General features: G+C 38.7%; 1 protein-coding gene across 1 annotated transcript in view; it reads left to right on the top strand.

Moving 5' to 3' along the window:
* plxdc2b (plexin domain containing 2b) overlaps positions 1-26605 on the top strand; it is a 226447-nt gene that overhangs the window by 99493 nt on the left and 100349 nt on the right. The window contains exons 3-4 of the mRNA XM_007230313.4: positions 16642-16788; positions 18292-18361. Of these exons, the coding sequence (XP_007230375.3) occupies positions 16642-16788; positions 18292-18361 (217 nt within the window). The remainder of the gene's footprint in view (positions 1-16641; positions 16789-18291; positions 18362-26605) is intronic.

A 26605-nucleotide genomic window follows, 5' to 3' on the forward strand; every position in this document is an offset into this window, starting at 1 on the left:
TGTGACTTATCTGTTCTTGTGCTCTGTGGCCTCTTATCTCTTCTATCGAGAAGCAGCTGAGGATGTGAGAAGTGTGTGAGAAGTTGAGGTTGGAACCCAGCGACGAGCAGAGCCGTACACAGATCTAATTCTTCACGGTTGACCAGTCGGGGTAATGGACGATTCGATCTGTTTGGGTAAAGTCAAAAAAATCCACTGAGGATCACAGTGTGTAGCACGGCTTTCCACTCTGCAGGATGCTTCAGTATCAGCGTGGCATCTTCAATATTTAATACTGAATACCGGCCTTCTGCATCTAAATCTGATAATGGATACAAGGCTGGTGTGCTTTTGGTGTTTTGTTTTACAGCATTTACACTGATGTGCCAGAGCACACCAGGCTCTTAAAGGGAATGAAAAGTGACAAGCTGTTCGGTTTATTGCAAGTTTAATACGCCCAAAACACACCATGATTATTTAAGAGAATTCGTACATGCCTTAAAGGAAAAGTCTGGTGTAAAATGGACTTTTGATGTGGTAAAACATGATAAAGAGTAACTAACCTTTGTTAAATAGCAAACCTCCGCTCAGCACTTTTTACAACGGGTGCTTTGGGGCATATTTTGCCCCTGCAGATAAATCGCTTTTACACTGCTATACAGGCTCAAAGTAGCTCCACACATCATTGGTAAAATCCAGAGAGCCCTGACATTTAAAATGAGGCATTAATAACTTTAAAAGTGCACAAGAAGCTTATTAAAAACTTTTGTAAACAACCTGTAATGTAGCCTGCCTCTCTGTACTGATCATGACTTTGCTTCAAAGGAGAACTCCGGTGTAAAATGGACTTTTGTTGTAGTAAAAAATGATAGAAAGTACTTACCTTTGAGGAATAGCACACCACGCTCTCCCACAGCTTTCTGAGATCCAGTAATTTTGTTCTTTTTGCCCAGCACTCTTTACAACTGGCCCTTCAGGACACATTTCCCCCCTGCAGATAAATCACTTTTTACACCATTATCCATGCTCAAAATAGCTCCACACCTCATTGGTAGAATCCAGAGAGCCCTGACATTTAAAATGAGGCATTATTAACTTTAAAAATGCACAAGAAGCTTATTGAAAACCACTGTTTACAACTCATAGCATAGGATAATCTCCGGGCACTGCCATCATTATACTGATCATGACTTTACTTTAAAGAAGAACTATGGTGTAAAATGGACTTTTGGTTTAGTAAAACATGATAAAAAGTACTTACCTTTGAGGATAGCACACCTCCGCTCTCCCACAGCATTCTGAAATCCAGAGATTTTAACAGTTTGTCCAAACACCCTTCAGACTGGGTGATACGGGGCATAATTTGTCCCGATTAATCACTTTTTTCACCGTTATTCAGCTCAAAGTAGCTCCACACCTCCTAGCTGGAATCCGGAGAGCCCTGACTTTTTAAACGAGGCATTAATAGTTAAAAAGTGCACAAGAAGCTTATTAAAAAACACTGGTTACATCCCATAAGGCTAGCTGCTGCTCCGAATGCCGCCATCACTGTACTGATCATGACTTTACAGTAAGGAAATAAGGATACGCTACGGGTTGTAAACATTGGTTTTAAATACATTTCTTTTTAAGTTATTAATGCCTCGTTTTAAATGTCAGAGCTCTCCGGATTCTACCTTGTAAAAAGCGATTTATCTGCAGGGGCAAGTAGATGCCCTGAAGCGCCCATTGTACAGAGTGCTTAACAAAAAGCACAAAATTACTCAAAAAGCTGCAGTAGAGCGGAGGTGAGCTATACAAGCTAATACGTTGTAAAATCAAACTATCTAAAGTTTACATCCAGACGTTTCTCCAAAAAAGAGCTAAAAGAGCTGCTTGTTAGCTATACTCACACACAAACAACTAAACTGAAGATTACAAGCTAAAAAAAAAGCATGGAGCGAAAGCTTGCATTATAGGATGTAAACAGTGTTTTTTATTAGCTTCGTGTGCACTTTTTAAGTTATTAATGCCTGGTTTTAAAAGTCAGGGCTCTCAGGATTGTAGCAAGAGGAGGTGTGGAACTACTTTGAGCTACTGGATAATGGTGGAAAAAGTGATTTATCGGGGAAATGATTTTAATTTAATGATTTATCAGTATATTTAACCACTTACAGCTAAAGGCAGCTCAGCCTGTGACATACAGCTCAGATGGCCTAATTTATCTCCACAAGTCCTTGAGAATGGAAAATAAAAGCAGATAACCACAAGAACTATCCAGAAAAGTATTGAATTAAACATTAAGTTAACATAGTTCAGCTTCCACGTCTGGCTCCCACATTCATCAGAGCTAACGGCCCATGTGTGTTCAATTACACTTCAACTTGCTCGGAGCGCCCGACTACAGAGCCTGAGAAACTGCTTCACATTTAACACAGTCCACTTCACAGATCCAGTGAGTGGATCCATCCCTCCAGCTTAGCGTGTGTTTAAGCTGTCCATCAATCCATGCTTTCAAATCAGAGTAGAGGGTTAATGATCTCCTCTTTCCTTCCACTAAATGATCCTCTTTTCTTTTATGTTTTTAACATCATCGTTTTCTGGAAGAGTGCAAAGTGAGATATGATGGACAGAGCTTCATAATCTGCTCCAGTAAAGCTCATTGCTATGATATGATAGCCTGGACTTTCAATAAGTATAAGAGTGAAACCATCTCAGGGACATGCACAGGAATCTTGAAGGGCAGTTGCTCTAACCTGAAGAAAGGGCAACCCCCTCCCCAAAAAAATAAAAGAGTCTCTCTTTCTCCTGTATTCGTCTCTTTTGCGTGGGCATTTCGAATTTTCTGCATCAACACAACGTGCATGTGAATAATTCGAATAGTGCTTTATGTCCGCCATTCATCTTGCTTGATAAAATGAAATGTTATCAGCTGCATGTAACCTAGTTTAGTTAGCCTCCCACAAAACACCCTAACCCGGTCATGTGCTGCGCTTCCTTTTTTTTTATTTCTAGTGAAGCGTGCTGTGTGTCCCCCGCTACGCCCTCTCCAGGGTCCTCATGTACTAAGACTTGCGTGGACTTCCTACTAAAATGTTCCGTACGCTCAAACCTGAAAATTCCTGATTTATCAAACCGTGCGTAGGCAGAATTCCAAGTACTTTCTCTTAGTACATCGCAATCAACTTGAAATCAAGCGCAAATGCACAAAAACATCACACCTGCCATGACTCCTCCCTCAATTACGCAGAGTATAATGTTAGAATAATAATAATAATTATTATTATTATTATTATTATTATTATTATTATTATTAATATTATTATTATTATTATTATATTATACAGCGTATGATTACCCATGTTTTAAATTGTATTATTCTAAGATAGATAATAAATGCTTTCATTTAAATGCTTTAAACAAGTTGCTTACCAAGAAGCCACACGTCACGCACTCAGCTTGTTGTCTTTTCCTCTTATGCTCTTGGAAATCTAAAACGGCTTATAAGCCAGTCATCATCATGGGCCAAAAAACATAATGTTCACGGAAAATTAGCTCTCAGTGAATTTGGCCATTAGCAATATTTTCCAATAATTAATTGGCTTTATTTTACCCAATAATGCTTACTCCAATGTGTGCATAAAGGATATCTTATTAGTTGTAGTTTCAATGCATCGCCTCTAAGTGTCGCCAAATGACAAAAACACAATACATACGCACAAAAAAAAAGGCGTACGCCCGAAACGAAAGTGCCATGGGGGAATGCACTTTCTCACGTTCAAGTCAAATTTAGTACATCTGACTGTGAGCGTGAAACATGGCGTACGCTATGTTTTTGTGCGTACGCACCTTTAGTACATGAGACATGAGAATGATTGACTCTGAAAACTTTGTTTTACGAAACGTCAATCAAAATTACGAATTATAAAGAAAATCTTGTTGAAATATGAAATCATATTTGCCTATATTATTTTTCCCCTCCCTCAGAAGGGCAATATCAGCCAAGGACGGCAAAAGGGCAGTTGCTACACCCAGAAACCCTGTTCCATTAGTTTTTTGCATTGTGAGTAAGATTTGTTATTGATCATATTGACACTGATTTTTCTTTGTACCTGAAACATGTTTTAGTTGGTTTTAATAACGTTGAACATAAGATAGATCAATATTATATCATCAATCTAATTATGATTTTAGCCAAATTCATATTCAGAAATGTAAAGTTAAAAAGAGCATCCCATTGTTTACGATTTTTGAAATTGAAATCAAAATGTATATTCAATCTATACTTGGATCAACAAACAGAAAGGCTGCAAAGACTTTAAGTTAATATTAAATTAAAAGTTATTTGCAAATCCCTAGGACTATTTTATAAATCCCCCCTGTGTATAAATGTTTATGTATGGTGTTTTGTTTTGCTCTTGATTTAATTGTTCATGTTCAAAAAAGGACAGTGCAATAGGTGATAATGTTTCCCACTTGTCCATATGAACAGAAAAGTGAATTTTTGCAGAAATCACATCTGCATTTAATCCACACAGGTCAAGCCAGCATTCTTCAGCTTCCATGGAGCATGTCAAAAGTCATGGGACATGATATTAGTTCCAGTTCCATGACATTTGGAATGTCAGTGCATATTTAACTATCTTTCTTAACTGAAAAGAAAGCAAGGCCTCTTCAGATTTTTGACGGATGCTGTTTGAGCGCTTCGTGTCGGATTGTAAAATCCCCAGGAGTGATGTATTTCAGGATATCTGCTCCATGCAAATGCACCTCGGCTTGTTCGACACTTTATCGTCTGCACAGAAACACGGCTCCTCTCCTCATTGCAGCGTCTCGGCTGATGCTGTCAGCGCGCTCTGCTCCTCAGGAACAGACAGAAGGTAGAATAGTGCAATATTGATGCCGCTGCCACAGACAATCTCTCATATACAAATGGAGCTCGTGAATCTGAAGCTTTTTGCCGCTGCACAGAAGTCAGGCTGCAGACTGGATTTTCATTAGTTTCTTTCCCCCCTCTCTTCCCCGAGGCGTTTGAATGCTCTGTGCTGTAGATAGGCCTGTGTCTCGTGTTTAAGCTGAGTGCTGTCTCTGCAGATGCTGGATCGTACGTTCTTTTCCGTTATCCAGCCGGCGGTGTAGTTAGATTGAGTTAAAGTGATTATTATAGAAGACGTTACTGACGTGTGATGAAGTGTCTGCTGTTCAGACTGCAGTAAAGACGCATACTTCTTGTGTACAAACACATAAACAGCAGGGATGGTAAAAAGTAAATTAGTTACTTTACTGATTACTGCATTTTAAAAGTAACTAAATTAGTTACCAGGGTACTCTAGATTGCAGTTCTTGCAGAAACTGTGAGATACAGTGCTGATTTGTGGCTGGGTGCTATGGTGTTGCTAAGCAGTTGGTAGGTGGTTGAAATGGTGTTGCTGAGCAGTTGCTAAAGTGTTGGTATGGTATCCATGGAAGTTGCTATGGTGTTGCTAAGGTGTTGTAGATGGTTGCTAAGGTGTTGCCTGATGGTTGCTATGATGTTTCCAAGGGGTTACTAGATGGTTGCTAAGGCGTTGCTATAGTTTCTGTGGTGGTTGCTATGATTTTTCGAAAGAGTTACTAAATGGTTGCTAAGGTATTGCTGTGTTAAATGTGGTGGTTGGTATGGGGTGGCAAAGTGGTTGTTACGTGGTTGCTAAGGTGTTGATATGGTATCTGTGGTGGTTGCTATAGTTTTGCTAAGTGGATGCTAAGGTGTTGCTAGGTGGTTGCTAAAGTGTTGCTATGGTTTACGTGGTGGTTGCTATGGTGAGGCTAACTGGTTGCTAAATGGTTGCTAAGGTGTTGCTAGATGGTTGCTATGGTGCTGCCATGGTATTCATGGTGGTTGCTATGACACTGCTAGGTGGTTGCTAAGGTGTTGCTATGGTATCTGTGGTGGTTGCTATGGTTTTGCTAAGTGGTTTCTTGGTGGTTGCAAAGGTGTTGCTAGGTGGTTGCTAAGGTGTTGCGAGGTGGTTGCTAAGGATTTGCTAGGTGGTTGCTAAGGTGTTGCTATGGTGCCCATGGTGATTGCTATGTTAGTTCTAAATGGTTGCTTGGTGGTTGCTAAGGTGTTACTAGGTGGTTGCTAAAGTGGTATCCGTGGTGGTTGTTATGGCATTGCTAGGTGGTTGCTAAGGATTTGCTAGTGGTTGCTAAGGTGTTGCTATGGTATCTGTGGTGGTTGCTAGGTGGTTGCCAAGGTGTTACTAGGTGGTTGCTAAAGTGCTATCCTTGGTGGTTGCTATGACGTTGCTTAGTGGTTGCTAAGGTGTTGCTATGGTATCTGTGTTGGTTGTTATGGTGTTGCTAAGTGGTTGCAACGTGGTTGCTATGTTGCAAACATACGTAGCAGCTATGGAAGCTAGGTTGCTCTGGACGTGTGGGTTGTCCAAACTTTTGCCCAATACCTGGTTCATTCAGGAGCTGCTCCAAACACACACAGTACTGAAGCGCTGGGCACACAAGTCATTCCGTCACTGTGTAGCTTAATTTAGGGTGTGCGTGTCAGTGTGTCTTTGCTATCATAACGATGGGAAAAGTACAGCATGCGCAGCTCGAAGCACTGAAGGCATTTACTTATTTCATTAGTTAATTATGGGAGTGTTGTATGAGGGTGTAACATAAAATAAACCAGGAAAATAAATCAGTAAAATAAATCTGTGTTTTACCTGCCATTCCCTTTAGAGCCAGAAGCGCTTTGACTTTGGCAGATTGGTATTTTAATGGCGCAGCGCCAACATTTCACCAAAATTCCAAATAAAAAATATAGTAATTTAGAGCATTTGTTTGCAGAAAATGAGAAATGGCTGAAATAACACAAAAGATGCAGAGCTTTCAGAAAACAAGTTCATATTCATAAAGTTTTAAGAGTTCAGAAATCAATATTTGGTGGAATAACCCTGGTTTTTATTCACATTTTTATGCATCTTGGCATGTTCTCCTCCACCAGTCTTGCACACTGCTTTTGGATAACTTTATGCCTTTACTCCTGGTGCAAAAATGTAAGCAGTTCAGTTTGGTTTAATGCCTTGTGATCATCAATATTCCTCTTGATTAAATTCCATTTTCAATTTGGTAAAATCAAATAAACTTATCATTTTTAAGTGGCCCATTATTTTTTCCAGAGCTGTATATAATCGTAACATTCAGAAAACATTCTCCTAAGCAAACATTGATCGCTGGACTAAGACATAAAAAGGAGGGGGGGGGGGGGATTTGCCATAAAACACTGATAATTAATTGTCAAACCAGTTGCGGTAAACTCTAAAGTGTTTTTTAAAAAATGTTTTAAAATAGTCTGCACTTATCTGAACTTGACTGTGATGTAATTCCCAGCTCAAACATCACACATAATATAAATGGTGTGCAGCATAAATCACCACACACTCGCGTCAAGCTGGGTTGCCAGGTTTGAGGTTTTGGACCGGACAGGGCAGTCTTGAGCTGTTATCCAGCGTCCGGTTGTAACTGTCTAAATGTACTTTATTTGCTGTTCAAAGCAGATTGAATGTTTTTCCTAGACATGTCATTGTGCTTTTCTCTTTCACTTTCTCTCTCTCTTTCTCTCTCTCTCTCTCCCCTGAGTGTGCTTAAAGAGTATCTGTAAACCACAAACACACCACAAAACCCATAAACCATCCACAAGAACACAGCAGAAAACACTGAATGTTGATCTTGATGAAGACATGCTGGCTGATTGCTAAACATCTCCTCCAGTGTGGAAATCTGGCAACCGTTGTCACAAACTGTTTGTTTTCAGTTGTTTGGTAATATTTAATTTACTTGTTTACGTATGATTATCCGTGAAAGTATTTAAGACTGGTCTTGCTACTGTTTTTTACTTAAGCAATAGAACACGAGAGGGAGTGTGTTATCGCGAATAACGAGCCGAAGGCACACTATTGCTTTTATACAACAGTTTTTTTTTTCTACAAAAAGAATAAAGAAAATAAATCAAGGAACCTCAAGAAATTCCGAATGAATATGTTTTAATATGGACTGTGCCTTCTGCCAAAAAGTAGTTAGACAACAACTGTAACAGAACTTATACAGTTTATACAGACTAACACCACGAACATTAGCTTGAAATCAAAATTGGGAATAAGCGAAGATGATAAACGTTAGGAGCGTAAAATAACACTAATACTCTCCTTCCTGCTCTGTGGAGTCGTCTTCAGGTGAAAGCTGCTCGTTTTTTTTAGCATTTCTGCTTGTTTTGCTGGGTGGTGTTGGTTTGAGCTAGCTGGTTGGACTGTGGTTAGGTTAGCGTAGCTTGCTTTAGCTCAGCATTAGCTTAGCTTAGCCTAGCCTGGCTGGTTACCGTTCTGGCTGTCAGACTGTGGCTGAGGTAATTTTCCCTTTCCCTTTCTCTTTCTCTTTTTTCCAAAAAAGATAAGCCTGTGCTAAGCTAATGTTGCTGCTTCTGTTGCTGCTTCTACTGCTGCTGCAGGTGGAGGTGATGATTCCAAACTGTCCGGTATGTTTACACCGTTACTCTGCAACACGTCGGCGGAGTGATACAGATTTAGTGTGAGAAGAACACTTCTTAACGAATCAGATTTTGAGGTCGGAACTTTATGTGAATAATGTGCGGTATCTATTGTTTTTTGATCTAGGATCATCTAAATGCAGCCTGGACCTTCTGTTTTATAAAAAATGCATGAACACCCACAGATTTTTAGTGAAGACAATCTGGCTTTTACATTATATGATATATTTGTATTTTAGTGATCAGCTAAGCTACTAACTAGCATCCTGGTATAATTACAGTCTATTGTAACCATTTGATATATCCAAGACCTTTGCACTCTTTAAATATACTGATTAATAATGTGGTTGCAAGTACACTTTAGTGCACTATAGCATAATAATGCTTAGAATACTTTAATCTTCTTGGAAAGAAATGAATAATTATACTAGAACTAAAACAGATATGCTACGTACAAATATATATATATAGCTATGCCTCAAACCTGGAATTTAAATATGACTGAATAAATGTTTTATGTATATTGAACTGTCAAAGAAACATTAGGAAAAATAAAACTTGAGTTTATTAATCTTTGTTAAACTTAATAAAAATATTGTTATTTGCCTGAAAACTTTGTCCTTTTATTATCTTCACAGACATTATTTATTTTAAGGAAATTTTACAAAATAATTAAATAATAATTAAAATGTAAGTTTGCATATTGATAATGCATTTACTTAATAAATTATGAAACATTGCTCTCATCTACACAAAAGTAGATAGTAATAGTGAAAAGTATCGGTATCTGTATTGAAATCGGTATCGGCTATACCAGCCCTGTATTTTTTATTTGGTATTGGATCGATACCAAATGTTGCAGTATCGCACAGCCCTAATCAGACTTCAGGTACTCGTCATTTTGCTTGAAATGATGTTTACTATAGTCAGTTGTCTGTAAAGTAGTTGCTCTGTTGTAGCATATCTTAAATCATGTTTCCTTTGGCTAGTGTCAAAGTTCACTTTGGCTCAGAAACATATAAAACCATTGCAGACCACATTTTATTGACCCCTGGGGACCCCAAGACTCCAGTTTGCTCTGAAAACAATAGTTATTGACAACTGTGTGTCAGAAGCCACAGGTCTGTTAACCCTAAACTAAGTTCCATGCTGTCAATCTTATCAGAGACTTTTACTTTGCCCTCTTTAAATCTGCCACAGAATGCTTGCAGTACTTTTTTACATTTTGACATAATTTAAAAGCTGCAGCCAGAAGGAAGTGTAGGATTGCAATGTTATACAGAAAGAGGATAAAAGTTACCAGAAACAACTCATGATCAAAACATTTAGACTGATACGGGCAATATTTATTATGCTATATATACAGAAGTATTGTGTAACACATACTGTATGTAACATTTGTAATGCAACATGCCAGACATCTCAGCATAGAGTTGTAGAGGTTCCTAATGATGTCCTGCAACAATCTGTCTTATGCAACTTGAACATTGAAAATTCCTGCAGATTGTGAGGCAGGTGTGGAGTGGAGTGTTGATGGTGCATCAAACAGTATTCCATTATGGTATCCCACACCCTATCAGGGACAGATCTGGCAACGCAACTGACTAACAACCATAAGCATCTGTGTCTCTATGGCGAACTCTTGAGACTTTGATAGCCCTGTGACTCTACCTTTTCTGAACAAACATTTCAATACGCTTTTTCCGGTGCACAATTCCTTTGTGCTATTTAAGTATGTGTAACTCAATAAATATTGGCTATATAGGTCTACATTTTTAATCAGTCATCCGTCTTTCTTTATTTCACTTTCTGTACTTTCCATGGAAATTTAGGAATGTTTTTTTATTCTCCTCAAAAGTTGGCGTTTAGGAGATATAAAAGTTGTATTTGCTTGTGATGTTTTGAAGCTTCAGAAGGTCTTTATTGTTGTGTGCATCACTATAAAGAGTGTTTGATCTCTTTTTCAGAATGCAGGTTAGATTAGTGAGCACTTGTTACTTTCTTGTTTATACAGAGAGGCTAAAGAATTCAGTTCAACACCAGCTGGTTCAGAAAAAAAATGGGTATGTTTTTTCTAGTTGACCAACTGGTGTTGAGCTGGATTTCTTTGCAGGGCAGACTTATGTGTATCTCATGTTGAGTAAAATGTGGAAATGGAAATGTGGAAGTGATGGGTGGGGAGGGGGGTAATGGGCCACTGAGGGGGTCAAGAAATTTACTGTTGAGGAGATTCGGTGGAGTCATGGGGCATTGAGATAGGGTAAAGTAACGGGCCGTTGAAGAGATGGGGTGGAGTGGTAGGTATGGAGAGGTGGAGGTGGAGTACTGGGAGAGAAAGATGTTTGACGGATTAAAAGAACGCTGAAGAGATGGTGTAAATTAATGGGGCATTAAGAAGATGAGGGTGGAGCAATAATGCACTGAAGAGACTATTGGTGAAGTAATACAGTGCTAAAGATACGTAAGGGAATAAAGGGAGAAGATTTGGTGGAGTAATAGGATTTTCAGAAGATGTTAGTTTACTAGTTGAGAAGGTGGGGTACTAATGGGATGTTAAGAAGATGAGGGTGGAGCAATGGTGCACTGAAGAGATGATTGGTGGAGTAATACAGTGCTGAGGAGATATGGTTAATTCGAATTACAGTTTTAATGCTATTTTCAAACTAAAATAATCACGATTTTACATACAGACATTTTATCTTTTTGATCTAAAATATCTGAAAACGCTACTCATTTTTGAAGTGTTAATCCATTTTACCTTGATTACCGGCGCTTCCTACAGATTAATGCGTGCATATTTGCTAAACGTTCAGCCGAGGACTGTTTTGAAAGTGCTGGAACAGTGCTGGGATTTTTTTTGGTATGAAGATGATTTTTTTAGGCCATCGCCCAGCATTAAGTATAACACTAAGGAGATTGGGTGGAGCCATGGGATTTTGAGGAGATGTTAGTTGAGAAGTTGGGGTACTAACGGGATGTTAAGGAGATAAGGGTGGAGTAATGATGCTCTGAAGAGATTGGAGGTGTATAACACTGCTAAGGAGATAGTGTAACACTGAGGAAATTGGGTGGAGTAATGTGATTTTGAGGAGATGCTAGTTGCTGGGATGTTAAGGAGATGTTGGTGGAGTAATACAGTGCTGAGGAGATAGTATAACACCGAGGAGATTGGGTGGAGTAATGTGATTTTGAGGAGATGCTAGTTGCTGGGATGTTAGGGAGATGTTGGTGGAGTAATACAGTGCTGAGGAGATAGTATAACACCGAGGAGATTGGGTGGAGTAATGTGATTTTGAGGAGATGCTAGTTGCTGGGATGTTAGGGAGATGTTGGTGGAGTAATACAGTGCTGAGGAGATAGTATAACACTGAGGAGATTGGGTGGAGTAATGTGATTTTGAGGAGATGCTAGTTGCTGAGATGTTAAGGAGATGTTGGTGGAGTAATACAGTGCTGAGGAGATTGGGTGGAGTAATGGGATTTTGAGGAGATGCTAGTTGCTGGGATGTTAGGGAGATGTTGGTGGAGTAATACAGTGCTGAGGAGATAGTATAACACTGAGGAGATTGGGTGGAGTAATGTGATTTTGAGGAGATGCTAGTTGCTGGGATGTTAAGGAGATGTTGGTGGAGTAATACAGTGCTGAGGAGATAGTATAACACTGAGGAGATTGGGTGGAGTAATGTGATTTTGAGGAGATGCTAGTTGCTGGGATGTTAAGGAGATGTTGGTGGAGTAATACAGTGCTGAGGAGATTGGGTGGAGTAATGTGATTTTGAGGAGATGCTAGTTGCTGGGATGTTAAGGAGATGTTGGTGGAGTAATACAGTGCTAAGGAGATTGGGTGGAGTAATGTGATTTTGAGGAGATGCTAGTTGCTGGGATGTTAAGGAGATGTTGGTGGAGTAATACAGTGCTGAGGAGATAATGTAAAGTAAGGGGACACTGAGCAGATTGGTTAGAGTAATGTGATTTTGAGGAGATCTTAGTTGAGAAGATGACGTCCTAATAGGATGTTAAGAAGATGAGGGTGGAGTTATGGCGCATTGAGGAGATGTGTTGGAGTAATGAAACATTGGTTTAGAGAAGACATTATTATTATGGATTAATGGAGTATTATGGAGGTGAGGGTGGAGGAATGCGCCGATGTGGACTTGACGAGTCTTTCATACGGTGACTGGCAGCAAATCAGGGCACTGTTTTTCAAATCAGGCTTTCCAAGACACTAAATACACAGGTACTGGCGACTTTGCTAAAATAACAGATTTTATAACAAGTAATACATCTTTTTTAAAGTATCTATTTCATTAGAAAAGAGCAGAAAATTGACTAATGTTCCTTTTAGAGATAAAACATGCATATTTGAGGTAAGAGGCTTCAATTATTTATTTTACCCTCATTGATCCAGTGTGGAACTTTAAAACTAAAGTTCAGATGCCGAACATTTCTTGGCTGGTTGACTTTATTTTGTGAAATAGGAGAGAAGTCTAAATTGGATTTTTTTTTTTGAACTGCTTCTTAACCTTTCTCTCTCTCTCTCTCTCTCTCTCTCTCTCTCTCTCTCTCTGTGTGTCTCTCTCTCTCTGTGTGAGAGGTTTAGTCTGGCTCTGTATGGTACAGGGGAAGCAGTGTTTAGATGATCCAGCTGGCCTCATCGCTGCTCTGATCGTTTCCAAACATTCAGACAGAAAGCAGAGTACCCGCACACACAGCTGCTGCTGATCAATGCTGAAGTGATTCTCTTCAGCGAGAGCTCCTGCCCCTGAAAGCCCAGACAGCAAACGCAGCACACAGACGGGCTGCACTGAAGGAGTCTGGGTTTGTGTTGGACTGAGAGGAAGAGTGTGTGTCAGAAGTGTGTAGGGAGGCTAGCTTTTCCACATGTTTCACTGCAGTAAACATGTTGTCTCTGCTGAATTTTAAAAAAATGTAAGGTATTACCAACATTTTGACAGGCTGAGTGCGAGTGTTTGTGGTAGGGCCTGACTGGTGTGAACATTTTGCAGTTAAAACAGATCTTTGGTGTCTTTGGTATCGTGAGGATGGAAAAAATACACCTTTCGCTGCTCAAAACATGCAAAAGTCATGTAATAGTTATCTTAATTAATCATGGCTGTGTTCTGGTCCTCATGTAAAATAAACCAATCAGTGTGTCAGTTGTTATTCTCTTTTAAGATCCAGGTGTGCTCTGACTTTGGCATGTTCATATCCTAACAGTGTCTCAACCACTTCAAAACCACTTTAAAATAAGGCTCCTTTATAAAAGAGTTTATTAATGGTTATTCATTAGGTTATAAACCATTAATAAGCAGTTAAAACACATGAATAGGTAAGGCAACCATTTCCTGCCACGTATCAAATAGTGACTTTACTTTTATCTATACTGTTAAACCTCAGATCTTACTAGATGCATATCTTACTTTGTCTTATCCATCAGTCATCCTTAAAATGTTGTTAATAACTTTATTCATTTAACTATAGTAACATTAAATAACTAAACTGACTTTCTATATTATTTTATTAGATATGTGAAATAAAAAAGTTATTGTCACTGTTGTTCTTTCTATTCATGTGTCGTATGTAAGTGCTTATCAATGTTTTTCTAAAGTATTTACAACTTAATTTATAACCATTAATAAACTCCTTCATAAACCCTTTATAAATGAGCCTTATTTTAAAGTGGTACCATATTCGTGTTTGCGCTCTGCAGTGTGTTCATGTGTTTGTGTGTTTAACAATGGATTCTGACGACTGACTGTTGTCAGGGTTTAAATCGGTCAGTGGCGCACTTGTGTTTTCCGCCACCAAAATATATAGAAACACACCAGAAACTTACCTGAACACACCTCACTTCCAGACCAACACACCCATCAGTGTAGATTTATTCCTAAACTTTGATGCTATTTTAACAGCTCAGGCACAAGGTGTGAAAATAGACAGTTGATGGGGTGTGAGATAGCAATGAGCATTGTAACAGGCCTTGCTCATGGTGTATGATAGGGCCCCAGAAAAGCTATTATGCCAGATACCTGCTAATATTACAGTGCTGTGAAAAAATATTTGCCCCATCTACAGATTTCTATTGTTTTTGCTTGTTTATCATACTTACATTTAGGGCTAAGTATCATTTTAAAAATGTCAATAGCGGTACCAATATGATAATTGGAATTCGATGACCAACAATATTCGATACCTTTTTGATACAATATACCATAATTATTCTCACAAAACCTATTTATTTAACAGCCGACATGAGTAATCTTATGAGAGACTACCATACAGCGAGAGACAGACAGCTTAAGTGAGCGAGAGAGACAAAGCAAGCGCCTGAGACATTTCAACACATTGGCGGTGTGTCGACCATGTTTCTGCATGCGCTTTCTGTCTCTGTTTTTACCTTGCATTTCATATTTTTTTTTACATTTTGGTACTCGGTATTACTGAGACATTTCGGTTGGTCCCTTTTTTGTATCGAATTTCGATACCCAGCGGATTAGAGCCGACAAGAGCATTAGTGAGATCAGGATGTTGGATAATCATAACTCCATCTCTTCTCCAACTGCCCAGCTCATCCAAAAAAACTACTGGATGGAGCTCCATCATCATTCCAGAGAACACAGTTCCTACTCCACAGCTCAATTTACCCCCTTATCTCATGCCTGACATTAGACCACGTTTATCTGCTATTCTATTGGCGTAGTGGGGATTCAGCTTCATTTGGGATTACTTCATCTGTATAAGGTTTACTTTTTTTTTGGCCTGGAAAAGTATTCCTGGCAGTGTTAAATCAACACTGTTAGTGTTAAATTAACACTGAGAGTGTAAAGTTTAACACTAAAAAGTGTTGATTTAACACTGCCAAATTTCCTGTATACCCCTTAAACTTTATCACATTTTGTCACCTTACCACCACAAACTTAACCCTGGTGTGGTGTTCATATTTTTGTTACTCGTTTACTTTGTTATTTGTATTTAATTCAGCAAAATTAAGCAATTTTACATTAAAATGCTTTACACATGCTTGCTTCACCTAAATTGCAAGCAATATAAACAGCTTACATGGTTAATATTTGCCCTTTACCTTTCTTATGTTACATTTCTTTCAAAAAGTGCTACTCTTTTTTTTATTAGTAGTTTTTTAATATGAGTAGAAATTTTGTTTAGTTTCAAATGTACAAATGAAGCAGTGTTTATTAGCCCTTGGCCAAACATACTGTATGTAATATAAATGTGTAGGGGGGGGGGGGGGGGTGTACAGTGTGTGTTTATCGAAAATGTGTTTGGATATGTGTTTTTCACAAAAAATGAGCCAATGCCAATGAGTTTGAGTTAGAAAAACTATTTTTTTAGCATCATTTGATGAAAAATGAAAACGGCTCCCACAGACCCGAACACCAAACAAGGGTTAAATGTATTTTATTGAGATTTTGATTGATAGACCAACACAAAGTAGCACTAAATTGTAAAATGGAACTAAAACGATACATGGCTTTCTCTGCCATTTTAGCTGCAAGTCTTTTGGGGTATGTCTTTAACAGCTTTGCGCATCTAGAGACTGAGATTTTTGCCCATTCTTCTTTGCAAAATAGCTCAAGCTCAGCCAGGTTGGATGGAGAGCATCTGTGAACAGCAAATTTAACGTCTTGCCACAGAAGCTCAATGTGATTTAAGACTGGGCTATTTTAACACATGATTTTTGTTTTATCTAAACTATTCCACTGTAGCTCTGGCTGTATGTTTAGGGTCATTGTCTTGCTGGAAGGTGAATCTCCTTCCCAGCCTCCAACAGGTTTTCTTCCAGGATTGCCCTGTATTTATCTTTCTCCATCTCTCCATCAACTCTGACCAGCTTTCCTTTCCCTGATGAAGAAAAGCATCCCCACAGCATGATGCTACCACCACCATGTTTCACAGTGGGGATGTTGTGTTACTTTTCCGCCACACATAGCACTTTGCATTTAGGCCAAAATGTTTAACTTTGGTCTCATCTGACTACAGCACCCAGATTTCTGTATATTGCAGTATCTTTCAAACCAGTGATTCCCAGTTTTGTCGATGATGATGTAAAATCCAGTATTTGTTTAGTAATAGAAACTCTGGAAAGTGTATGAATGTGTGATGAAATGTGTTTTTCTCTTTCTCTCTCTCACCCTGCAGGAGGACACAGACCACAATTATTACACGTCAAAAACCTACGGCCCCAGCGACCCCATGAGCAAAGAACTGTGGGTAAATATTGATCAGATGGACAAGGAGAAAGTGAAGATCCATGGAATCCTGTCCAACACGCACAGACAAGCAGCGGTAAGAGCACACATACTGTACACACAGATAACTTTCAGTGTTGAGAAATTGTAAGAATTTTCCCCCTTACAGATTTCTTTCGTTTTTGTTTTGTACAGATTATTAAACTAGCTTTAATATCAGACAGTAATAACCTGAGTAAATACAAAAAGCAGTTTTTAAATTATTATTTTATTTATAAAGGGAAAAATCTATTGTTATTTAAAAACTGCTTTTATATACAGTAGGACTGACACTGAAACTAAAACACCTGGTTTTAGACCACAATAATTTATTGTGGTAACGGACAGTTCTGGTGGAAACAGGAGAGTTGAGGTGCACATTGAATTCTGTCGTGGTTTTATGTTTTTTGGATACAATCCGGGTTAACACCTGAACATCCCTTTCAGACAGCTTCCTTTTGCGTCCACAGTTAATCCTATTGGATGTGATTTGTCCTTCTTGGTGGTATGCTGACATTACCCTGGATACCGTGGCTCTTGATACATCATAAAGACTTTCTGTCTTGGCCACAGATGCGCTAGCAAGAAATAATTATGTTCTCCACTGTATAGAAGGGGTTCTTAAGCTGGGGGTTGTGACCCCAAAGGTGGTCCTGACATAGTCCCTAAGAAATTTCATGAGTTACTTTGTTGATTAAAGACGGTTCTTTCAGATTAAGACATTGTCCAGAGTTGTCTTAGTGCCACTCAAACATCTAATTATCTAATTATTATTGTCTTATTTTTAGAAAATTGTACTGAAAATTGTGCCATTAAGAGGAGATAAGTCAGGAGAGGGATGATGGGTTAATATCCCAGTGAAAATTCATATCCTGCTGATGATAAAAATGTGATTTATTGAACAGCCTTTTTGTGGTTGATCTCAAACGTTCATAATTTTTCAATACTGAAACTTTCACACTGCTTTTCTGCTTTCCTGCTCTTAGGCTGTGTGTTTGTGTACAGCACAGCAAGTTCTCCCTCAGAATACCAAAACTTCTAACCAATCAATTCTGGCAGAACTGGTCTGCTTGTGTATTCTCAGGTAGAGCACTGAGTGTAAACCCTGCCCTGTGGCAGTGTCCTCGTTTATTTGTAGTGGGAAAAGAAGCTGGATTACTGCAGTGCGTTATGGCATTATAGCAGTGCGTTGCCATATCCACCCAGCATGCTAAGCACTTTATCTCCAGTAAACAAGAGAACCCACAGCGGACAGACTCACCTCCGCTAAAGAACAAAGTCAGATCTGCTCATTTACTCTGAAGTAGAGAGGAGTCTGCGCTGACTGACTGCGGAATTGGTTCTGCTGGGTGGATATGACTGCTCAAACTGCATTTACAATAAGTTTTTTTCTCTCTCACTCTATCAGTCCTTCCCTCTCTACTTCTGACTTTTCTGTTAAGGTATCAATGGCTCAGTAAAATAAAAGAATTGACCTCAATCCTAATACTCTCACCAGCATTCCTATTTTTCCATTGCTTTTACCAGAATTCCTATTTGATCCTTGTTTTTGTCTCCACAGCGAGTCAACCTCTCCTTCGACTTCCCCTTCTATGGACATTTTCTGAGGGAGATCACTGTGGCAACAGGCGGTAAGTGCACCAGACTTATCTCTGTGTGTCTATGAGTGGATATGTTCATGTGTGTGAGTTGGTTAAGAGGTAAATCTGAATAATCCAAAAAAAGTTTACTTTTTAGCAGGGGGCGGCCCATGGGCCAGATGTGGCCCGCAATCATGAAACATTTTACCCGTGAGGTTGTTTGGACTATAATGAAAAAAATTAATTGCTTTAGTTTCTGCCCATTCTCGTTTTTTCTGCCTGTTTTTGGGCTCCCGATCTCCTTATAAGGGCTTTTTTCCCGGCCGTATCCCAATTTACTAGCCAGAGCAGCGGTAGTGTGTTAGACCGCGACTCTGACGACACGGGTTCGATCCTGCGTGAGGAGTGTTCTGTTTATTTATTTTTAATTTTTCCTTTCTCATTGGGTTTACCTTCTTTGAGATCAACTGTTCTGCAATTGGGTTCAACAACCCTCTGGGCTGGAGAGCTACTAGTCTGCAGCACTCCATCCTATTACACTTGACTTTCCCAAACAGACATTGTTTTTGGAAAATATTTGGCCCGCAGCCAAACTTAATTGCCAACCCCTGCTTTATGGTTAGTTCTGTTCCGAGAGGAAGGGTTACACTCGAAAACAAGGGTTAGAGGTACAAAAGAGAAATGGGATTCGGCCTAAAAAGGAAACCAATGTCCGACACCAATCTTTACAGGTAAACTAATTAGTAATTATAAACCAAAACTGTGTTTTTGAGAATATTGTAAAACTTTGGCATATTTGGATTTTTTCTTGCACCCCTAGTTTTCATGTATATAGTAAAAAAAAACAGTGCTGCATTGAATTCAAATTGACGTATTCCAAATGTCTGTGTGTGTGTTTTATTTATTTCTAAATGAATAAAACATAAACATACTACCTCAACACAGTTTTCCCTCTAGGCCACATTTGGTAGCAATTGTGTTGATATAATGCAGTATACTTTATATAATTCATATGTAAATCATGATCTACACTTTAGAGTACGTTTTTTTTGTGTGAAGTAATGCAGTTAATTTATGTGTGTGTGTGTGTGTGTGTTTGTGTTTGTATCCGGGGCACATATAGAGAATGTGTGTGTTTGGGGCTCTGTGTTGTGTATTGTGTGCTGTGGTAGAGTTGGCCTATTTCTGTGTGATATGAGTTAATAAGCTAAGCCTTTTCTGGAACAGGCTTTGTCCCACTTTTGCTTGCTGTATTCTGCGTGAGGGGGAAGAGCAATGCATAATTGATTACTTCTTGTTTGAGCGTGAATAAGCAGATGGGTGTGAATAGTTTATGGTCTGGCGTTTTGGATCTTGCAGTGGCATTCAGCAGCACTGTGGATATAAAACTCTGTGTGCGTGTGTGTGTGTGGGGCGAGGTGTCTTTACAACCCAATTCCAAAGAAGTTCAGACACTGTCAAATGAAAATACATGTAAATAAAAGCAGAATGCACCAATTTGCAAATCTCAGGTATAGCATATTTGTCGCACTGTAAGGATCCTTTAATTTTCCCAAAAATTGTCAGTGCGCCTTATAATCTGGTGCACCTTATGTATGAATTTTACCAGTCAGGTTGTATAAAGCAGCAAAGACACTCTGCGGAAGTACAGCTTTATATAAGAGTTTCAGTTTAGTTCTCCAGCACTGAGGCAGAAGCCGCTAACCGCAGCGCTACCTCTTTCATCGTTCAGAGGTGAGTATTTCAAACTGTAGTCTGTGCGTTAACCCTGTTAAAACAAACTATGTGGGATGAACCGCTAGCTGATTGCACCCTGGGTTACAGGAACACTCAGGGTTCCTTGGTGTACTGTTGTTGGGCGGCTTTTACTACCGCTAACCGCAGCTAGCTAGCGCTGCGAACTCGGACTGGCCGGCTCTGCTAACCAGGGTTAGTGCTCACCCTTGGACAAAATACTGTAAATAAACAGAAGTGCTTTACTCACTCAAATAAACAGTTTTCAGGAGGGAAATGTGTATAGATTTATATTTGGTGCTCGTTTGACTTTCTCATCTATCAAGACCTCCATGTAGTTGCACCCTGCCTCCTAAGTCGTTACATAGGTCTTTGAATTGTCTACTGATACCAAGCTGGATGGTTCCTCTCATCTTGAGTCTGCATGACAGGGCATGCATAGTTTCCAAGAAGAATTCTAAATTTTGATTTCTCTGAGCACAGAACAGCTGCTAATTTTAAAATAAGCTTTGGCCCAGGGAAGATGGTGGTGTTCCTGTATGGGAATAACACTCTATGTTCACTGTGAGTGAAATATGGGTCTATGAGATTTGCAAATCGTTGCATTCTGTTATCTTAATTCACTTAGATTTTACAAAACGTCCCAACTTTTTGAAAATTGAGCTGTTATTTTATTGTGTATTTATTGTGATGGACTGAACTGGAAACTCAAATCTATGATTACCTTTGACACTTTTGTTTTTACTTGCCACCAGGCTATTCCAAAACATAAGTACCTGAGAGTTCAAGGGTTTCGCGCTGATGAGCCACTGGGTTAAATCCAGCTTTGAACACAGAGTTTTATGGACCGAGCGCTGGTGGCATGCTGATAGCACCACTGCTCCTCCTTTTCCTCAGTAGGAGCTAGACACTTCACAAGCCACTGCCTCAGGCCGGCTGTAACACTGTGTACTAGCTGCCAAATTCCAGTTTAAAGCATATTCTCAAGTTTAAAGCATTTTAAACATGTTTTCATTCCATGTATTTTTCTACACTTCAGCATTTCTGTGGCTAGATGACACAAAATAGTAAAATTTTCAGTATCTGTTTAGAGGTAAACTGTGCATGTTTATTACTGCATGTTAAAGATGTTGAAGACCTTCCTATTATTGGATACCTCAAATGGAATGTAAAAGCCAAAAGAGCTTTTATTGAGTATCTAGTTTGTATATATATATGTACCATATATATATATATATATATATTCACTGCATAATAAAGCACATTATCAATAAACATCTATTTTCTCGTCTATTTACATACATAAGGTGCACTGGATTATAAGATTTTATAAGACATTTTTAGAACTTTAAGAACTTCAAAATTAGGAGGTCTCGCTGCTGGGTGGTGGTGGTGGGGGGTAGCTAACTAAGTTCATTAAAGCTAAGCTAAGTAAACAAAACTTTAATAAAAAAATACTTTCTTTTAAAGTCAAACGAACGCTGGATGTTAATCTACACAGATTTCTCTCCTGAAAACTTTATTTTATTTGGGTGAGTAAAGCACTTCCGTTTATTTAGAGTGAGCTTATATTCCTGAATTTCTCCAGCACTAGGCTGGAGCATTAGCATTAGCAGCTAACCGCTAGCAGTTAGCGACGAATGCTGCCTTAGAGACCTAGGCTGCGTCCGAAATCACGTACTTAAGCAGTACGTACTGGATTGGGGTGAGTACGCACTGCTCACCGGGCAAAGCAGTACGCTTTTTCAGTACGCCAGACCGCAGTACGCACGCAGCCTCGAACGCACTTCATCCACCATCTTACCTCTGACGCCCTTTCACCTCTCACCCCTCTCTACCAGCGGCACACTTTACAGAGCTTTACCCTAATTTAATTAAAATCCCCTCATTAATCAGCTCTTATTAATAAATAAACACCCAACCAGTTATATTTAATAAACACTGACTGTAAAAAAAAACTTAAAATTAATATTTCCTCAAATATGAAATAATTAATAATTATTATAAACGGATTGTTTAATATTCGTGAAGTATATTAATAATACTTGCTTATGCAACAAAACAACTATCAAAAACTTTCAAAGATAAATACTAAAATGTTAATTAATTCCTGCCTTTCCATTTCACCTCAGAATTCCCTTTTCTAGCATAAATATTTAAACACATGATCCATATTGTTATACATTATCTTTTACTGACTGCATTAAACATAAAGGCCAACATATATGCATTAATGATGTAAATAAAATATGCTAGAACCAGTCAGTTTCGGGAAAACTGGGGATCAGATTTGGCAATAAAATGTAAATTTTAAAAAATTATTTTAGTTATTTTATTTAATATATTTTTTTCCCTCACTTGCATATTTACACAAATATATTTCCCACAAAATACAAGAATGACAAGTCTTTTAAATGGTTTTATTTATTTTTTAATTCGTTATTGTTCATTTTTCTCCCTCTCTTCGTCTTCATCCTCTCCAGTAGGAAGGATAGTTGAATCTGAAACACACAGATTAAATCAGTTTAGCTTGGGCATTAAACAAATATAATATAAATTCTGAACATAAAAGTCTAACCATCCTGGCTGGTTAGCTAGCTATTTAATAAAACTAAATAAAATGGTCAGATTTTGGTTATAATTTATTAATGTGATTTTTGGCAGTCAGTCTGTCTGTCTGTTTTCTCAGAGGAGTTTATACAGACTGATCGGTATTAAGGGTGTACTCACACTAGGCCCGGTTTGGTTGAATCGTGCCGGAGCACGGTTCGGCCCCCTCCCCACTCCCCTGCAGGCCTGCACTCACACTGCGCTAAACGATCCGTGCCCGAGCACGCTTTCGTCATCAACAGGTGACTTTTGTTTTGAAGAACAGTATGCGCGCGCTAAACAATGGAGTTCAGGATTGTACTGTTGTTTTTGTTTCTCTGGAGTCGTTTTGGGTGTGCAAATACGCAACTGAACCAGAGATTCATTGATTGTGCAACACAACGATTTACTGCTAATCGTGCTGCACGTGTAAGAAGGTTTTTACACAAGCAGCAGACGTCCAGGGAGAAATTTGCAGCTTTACTCGCGGACTACAATTCACGTTCATCAGTAAGGTAAGAGACGTACTTGCTATATACATAAATAGTGACCAAAGGAGCGAAACATAAAACTCAAGTAATAATAAAATGTGTTTGTTTTGTAGGACTTGTAGATAGTAGTCCTAATTTATTATGGGTAAAACTAACCATTATGGTGCTCTTTAGAACTCTTTTCAAAAATATTATATGCAGAATTGTGTATAAAACGTCCTCCGTTTACAGTAGCGTCGCATCACTGACGTCATCTTGATCCGTGCCCGGGCACGGATCAAGATGACGTCAGTGATGCCCAAGTGAACCGTGCTCGGGCCCACCTCTCCAAGCGGGCCCGGGCACGGTTCAGCTGCCAGTAAAATCAGTAAAAAAATCAGTAAAAGCCAGTAAAATCCTACAGAGGACACTGACTACTGTCGTCTAAGTGAGCAGATAAATATACCGTAAATGTATTCAGGGCTGTGACATCACAACCTGGATAAATTCATAGTGAGGTGTAAAACTGAAAGGACAGTTGGAGTAAACAGTAGGTTTTGAAATGTTTACCGTGTTAATACATAATACATCAATCCCCTCGTTTTCAGGAGCGCAGGGTAAAATCATTATCCTCGATACGGATGCTGTAAAACAAAGGTTTGAAAGGTGCCTTTTCAGCTAAGCCTTAAGCTCAGTTGCTGAGCAAGCCCACTTTACATCATTCAGAGCTCCTCTGACAGCCGCTGTCAGCTTTTCATCTCTGCTGGGTGGCTGCTGGCGGGTTCAGGTTGGGGTTATTAGACAGCAGAAACCTGCCACCTCTCCGGCACCTCCTTTTTACTCTTTTCCCGTGGCAGCTCTTTCTGTGGGAGAAATGTCAATACAGTGTAGTTGTTTTTATTGATTAGATTATGGTATTTTCATTCTAGTCGCTGTGGACGTCGTTCCTGAAAGTTCTTGAGTGTTCTGTTGAAAGAGTTGATACATGACATACTTGTATGTGGGATTACTTGGATTTCTGCATACATTGGTCATTAATTGTGTTCTGATCTTCATCAAAGTCACAACAATGACACACTCTAGTTTTGAGTTTGCTGTTTTTAAGAAGCATTTGCATGTTTGCACGTTTGAAGTTTGCAAAAGAGCACCTGGATGTTCCACAGCACTACTGGCTAAATATACTGTGGACCGATAAAACCCTGAGCAAAATTGAGTTGTTTGGAAGTAAAACACAACGCTATGTGTGGAGAAAAAAAAACAGCACACTATCATCAAAACCTCATCCCAACTGTGAAACATGGTGGAGGGGCATCATGGTTTGGGGCTGATTTGCTGCCTCAGGTTCTGGACGGATTGCCTTCATCAACGGAAAAATTTATTCCCAAGTTTACCAAGACAATTTGCAGGAAAACTAAAGACTATGTGTCCGCCAACTGAAGCTCAACAGAGGATGGAACGTCCTGACCACAACCTAATTGAGATGCTGTGGCATCATGACCTCAAGAGAGCGATTCACACCAGATATCCCAAGAATATTGCTGATCCAAAATTCCTCCTGACTGCTGTGCAGGTCTGATCTGTGGTATTAGTTTAAGCAGACTGTGTTTGTCTATTGTTGTGACTTAAATGAAGATCAGAACACATTTAATTACCAATTTATGCAGAAATCCAAGTAATCCCAAAGGGTTTACATACTTTTTCTTGTGAAACTGTAAACATGGTATGAAAATAGCGTCAAAATACAAAGGTGTCAAGTAGCCAAGAAAACAAATACTTTAGTAGACATTTTGTTTTTCTATACTTTACTGTAGTTATCATTTTTGAGCCAACTTTTTGCCTTTACATTAAAAAAAATTGCCTTGTTACTCTATCTCTTTTTTATTTTTTTAATTTTACTTCTTATCATTCAAAGAACAAACACTATCCTGATAAATCTTTCCATCCAGTGAATTGGACATTGATTGGATAAGACTATAAAAATATTCCATCATACCTGCACACTGTCATGTCACACTCCAGCAAGAACATAACAGACATATGTAGCCTAGTATTAAGATGATCTGTAGCAGAGACTCAAAAAAACTCAAACAAAATGTCCCAACTGAGCTTTTTAAATATATTTGCTTAGTACTAATATACATTCATTTTCAATGGGCATATATGCGGCTAAACAAAACTTTCATTCTTAAAAAAAACAAGAACTGGACTTTAATCTACACAGGTTTATCTCCTGAAAACTGTTTATGTGGGTGAGTAAAGCTTTCACGTTTATTTACAGTAAGCTTAGATTTGAAAAAACTGTGGTATAATCGCAATAATACACTTGAGGTTCGTGCTATAAGGTGTAATATTGGCACAGTGACAATATTACACATTATAGCACAATCCTTGAGTGTATTATTTCTAAAGTATAGAGAGTCAAAGCCCATGTAGCTGATGACGACAGGATGTAGTAAAGTTCTTTAATTCGCTCTTTAAACTGCAGTGAGAAACCAAAACTAAACAGAACAAATGTTCAGTACACAATGTATACAATGTGGACATAAACTTTGGTACAGACTCGGGTTTGAACTTTCGAGTTTGAAAACGCTCTTATACTTTAAGTAGCACTTTTTTTTTACCAACTCTTGCAGTTTGTCTAATTTTATCTGAGATGTGAGTTTTATATTTAGCTTGTCATTTTCGTGCCGAGTCGAACTGCAGGAGGGAGGCTCCTCGGCTGGGTTTGACTATTGAACCATATTAAAATGACAGGTGTGATAAAACAATCACTGCAGCTTCGGCTAAACTTGGATAGCAGTTTTTTTGAGTCTCTTCTTTATGCAGCTGTTCTGTGAAGCTACTGAGGAGTGTTTCTTTTAACACCCTTGTGTGTGATTTGATAGGATACTGAAGTGAGCAAGCTTTTAAAATCATCTAAAAAAAAAAGCAAAGCATCTGTTTTTGCTGTTTAATTATCCTTTCATTGTTTCCATTTTTCTGTTTTAACCATTAGATTATAATATTTTCCCTACTGTTCATCATTCAGCTCACAGTAAATGATAAATGACAGAGCTGAACAATAAATGATGAATGAAGCATGCCCATAATGTTATTAAATCTGCTCGGTTTCAATTACATCCTCTCTCTACGTTTATCACAGCACCTGTCATTCCAGCTCATCACTCCAGTAATCAAATCAGTCTCTGTCTTGCTTACACAAAGACGAGCTGTTCAGGTTAAAGGAACTTGCACTGGTGTGTTGTACTGTAATGTATTGTATACGGTTGTGTAAAAAAAAATTGTCCCCTACAGATTTCTTTTGTTTTTGCTTTTTTTGTCACACTGATATTTTCCCTACTATCAAACACACTTTAATATTAGACAAATGTAACCTAAGCGGACACTCTCTTTCAGGATTTTCTGGTAAACAGCAAATTTCTGGTTCCATCAATTGCAGCACATTGTCCAGACCATTCCACTACCACCACCATGTTTTACATTCAGTATGATGTTCCTTTTT

The sequence above is a fragment of the Astyanax mexicanus genome, chromosome 8 (assembly GCF_023375975.1).
Source record: "Astyanax mexicanus isolate ESR-SI-001 chromosome 8, AstMex3_surface, whole genome shotgun sequence".
NCBI lineage: Eukaryota > Metazoa > Chordata > Actinopteri > Characiformes > Acestrorhamphidae > Astyanax > Astyanax mexicanus.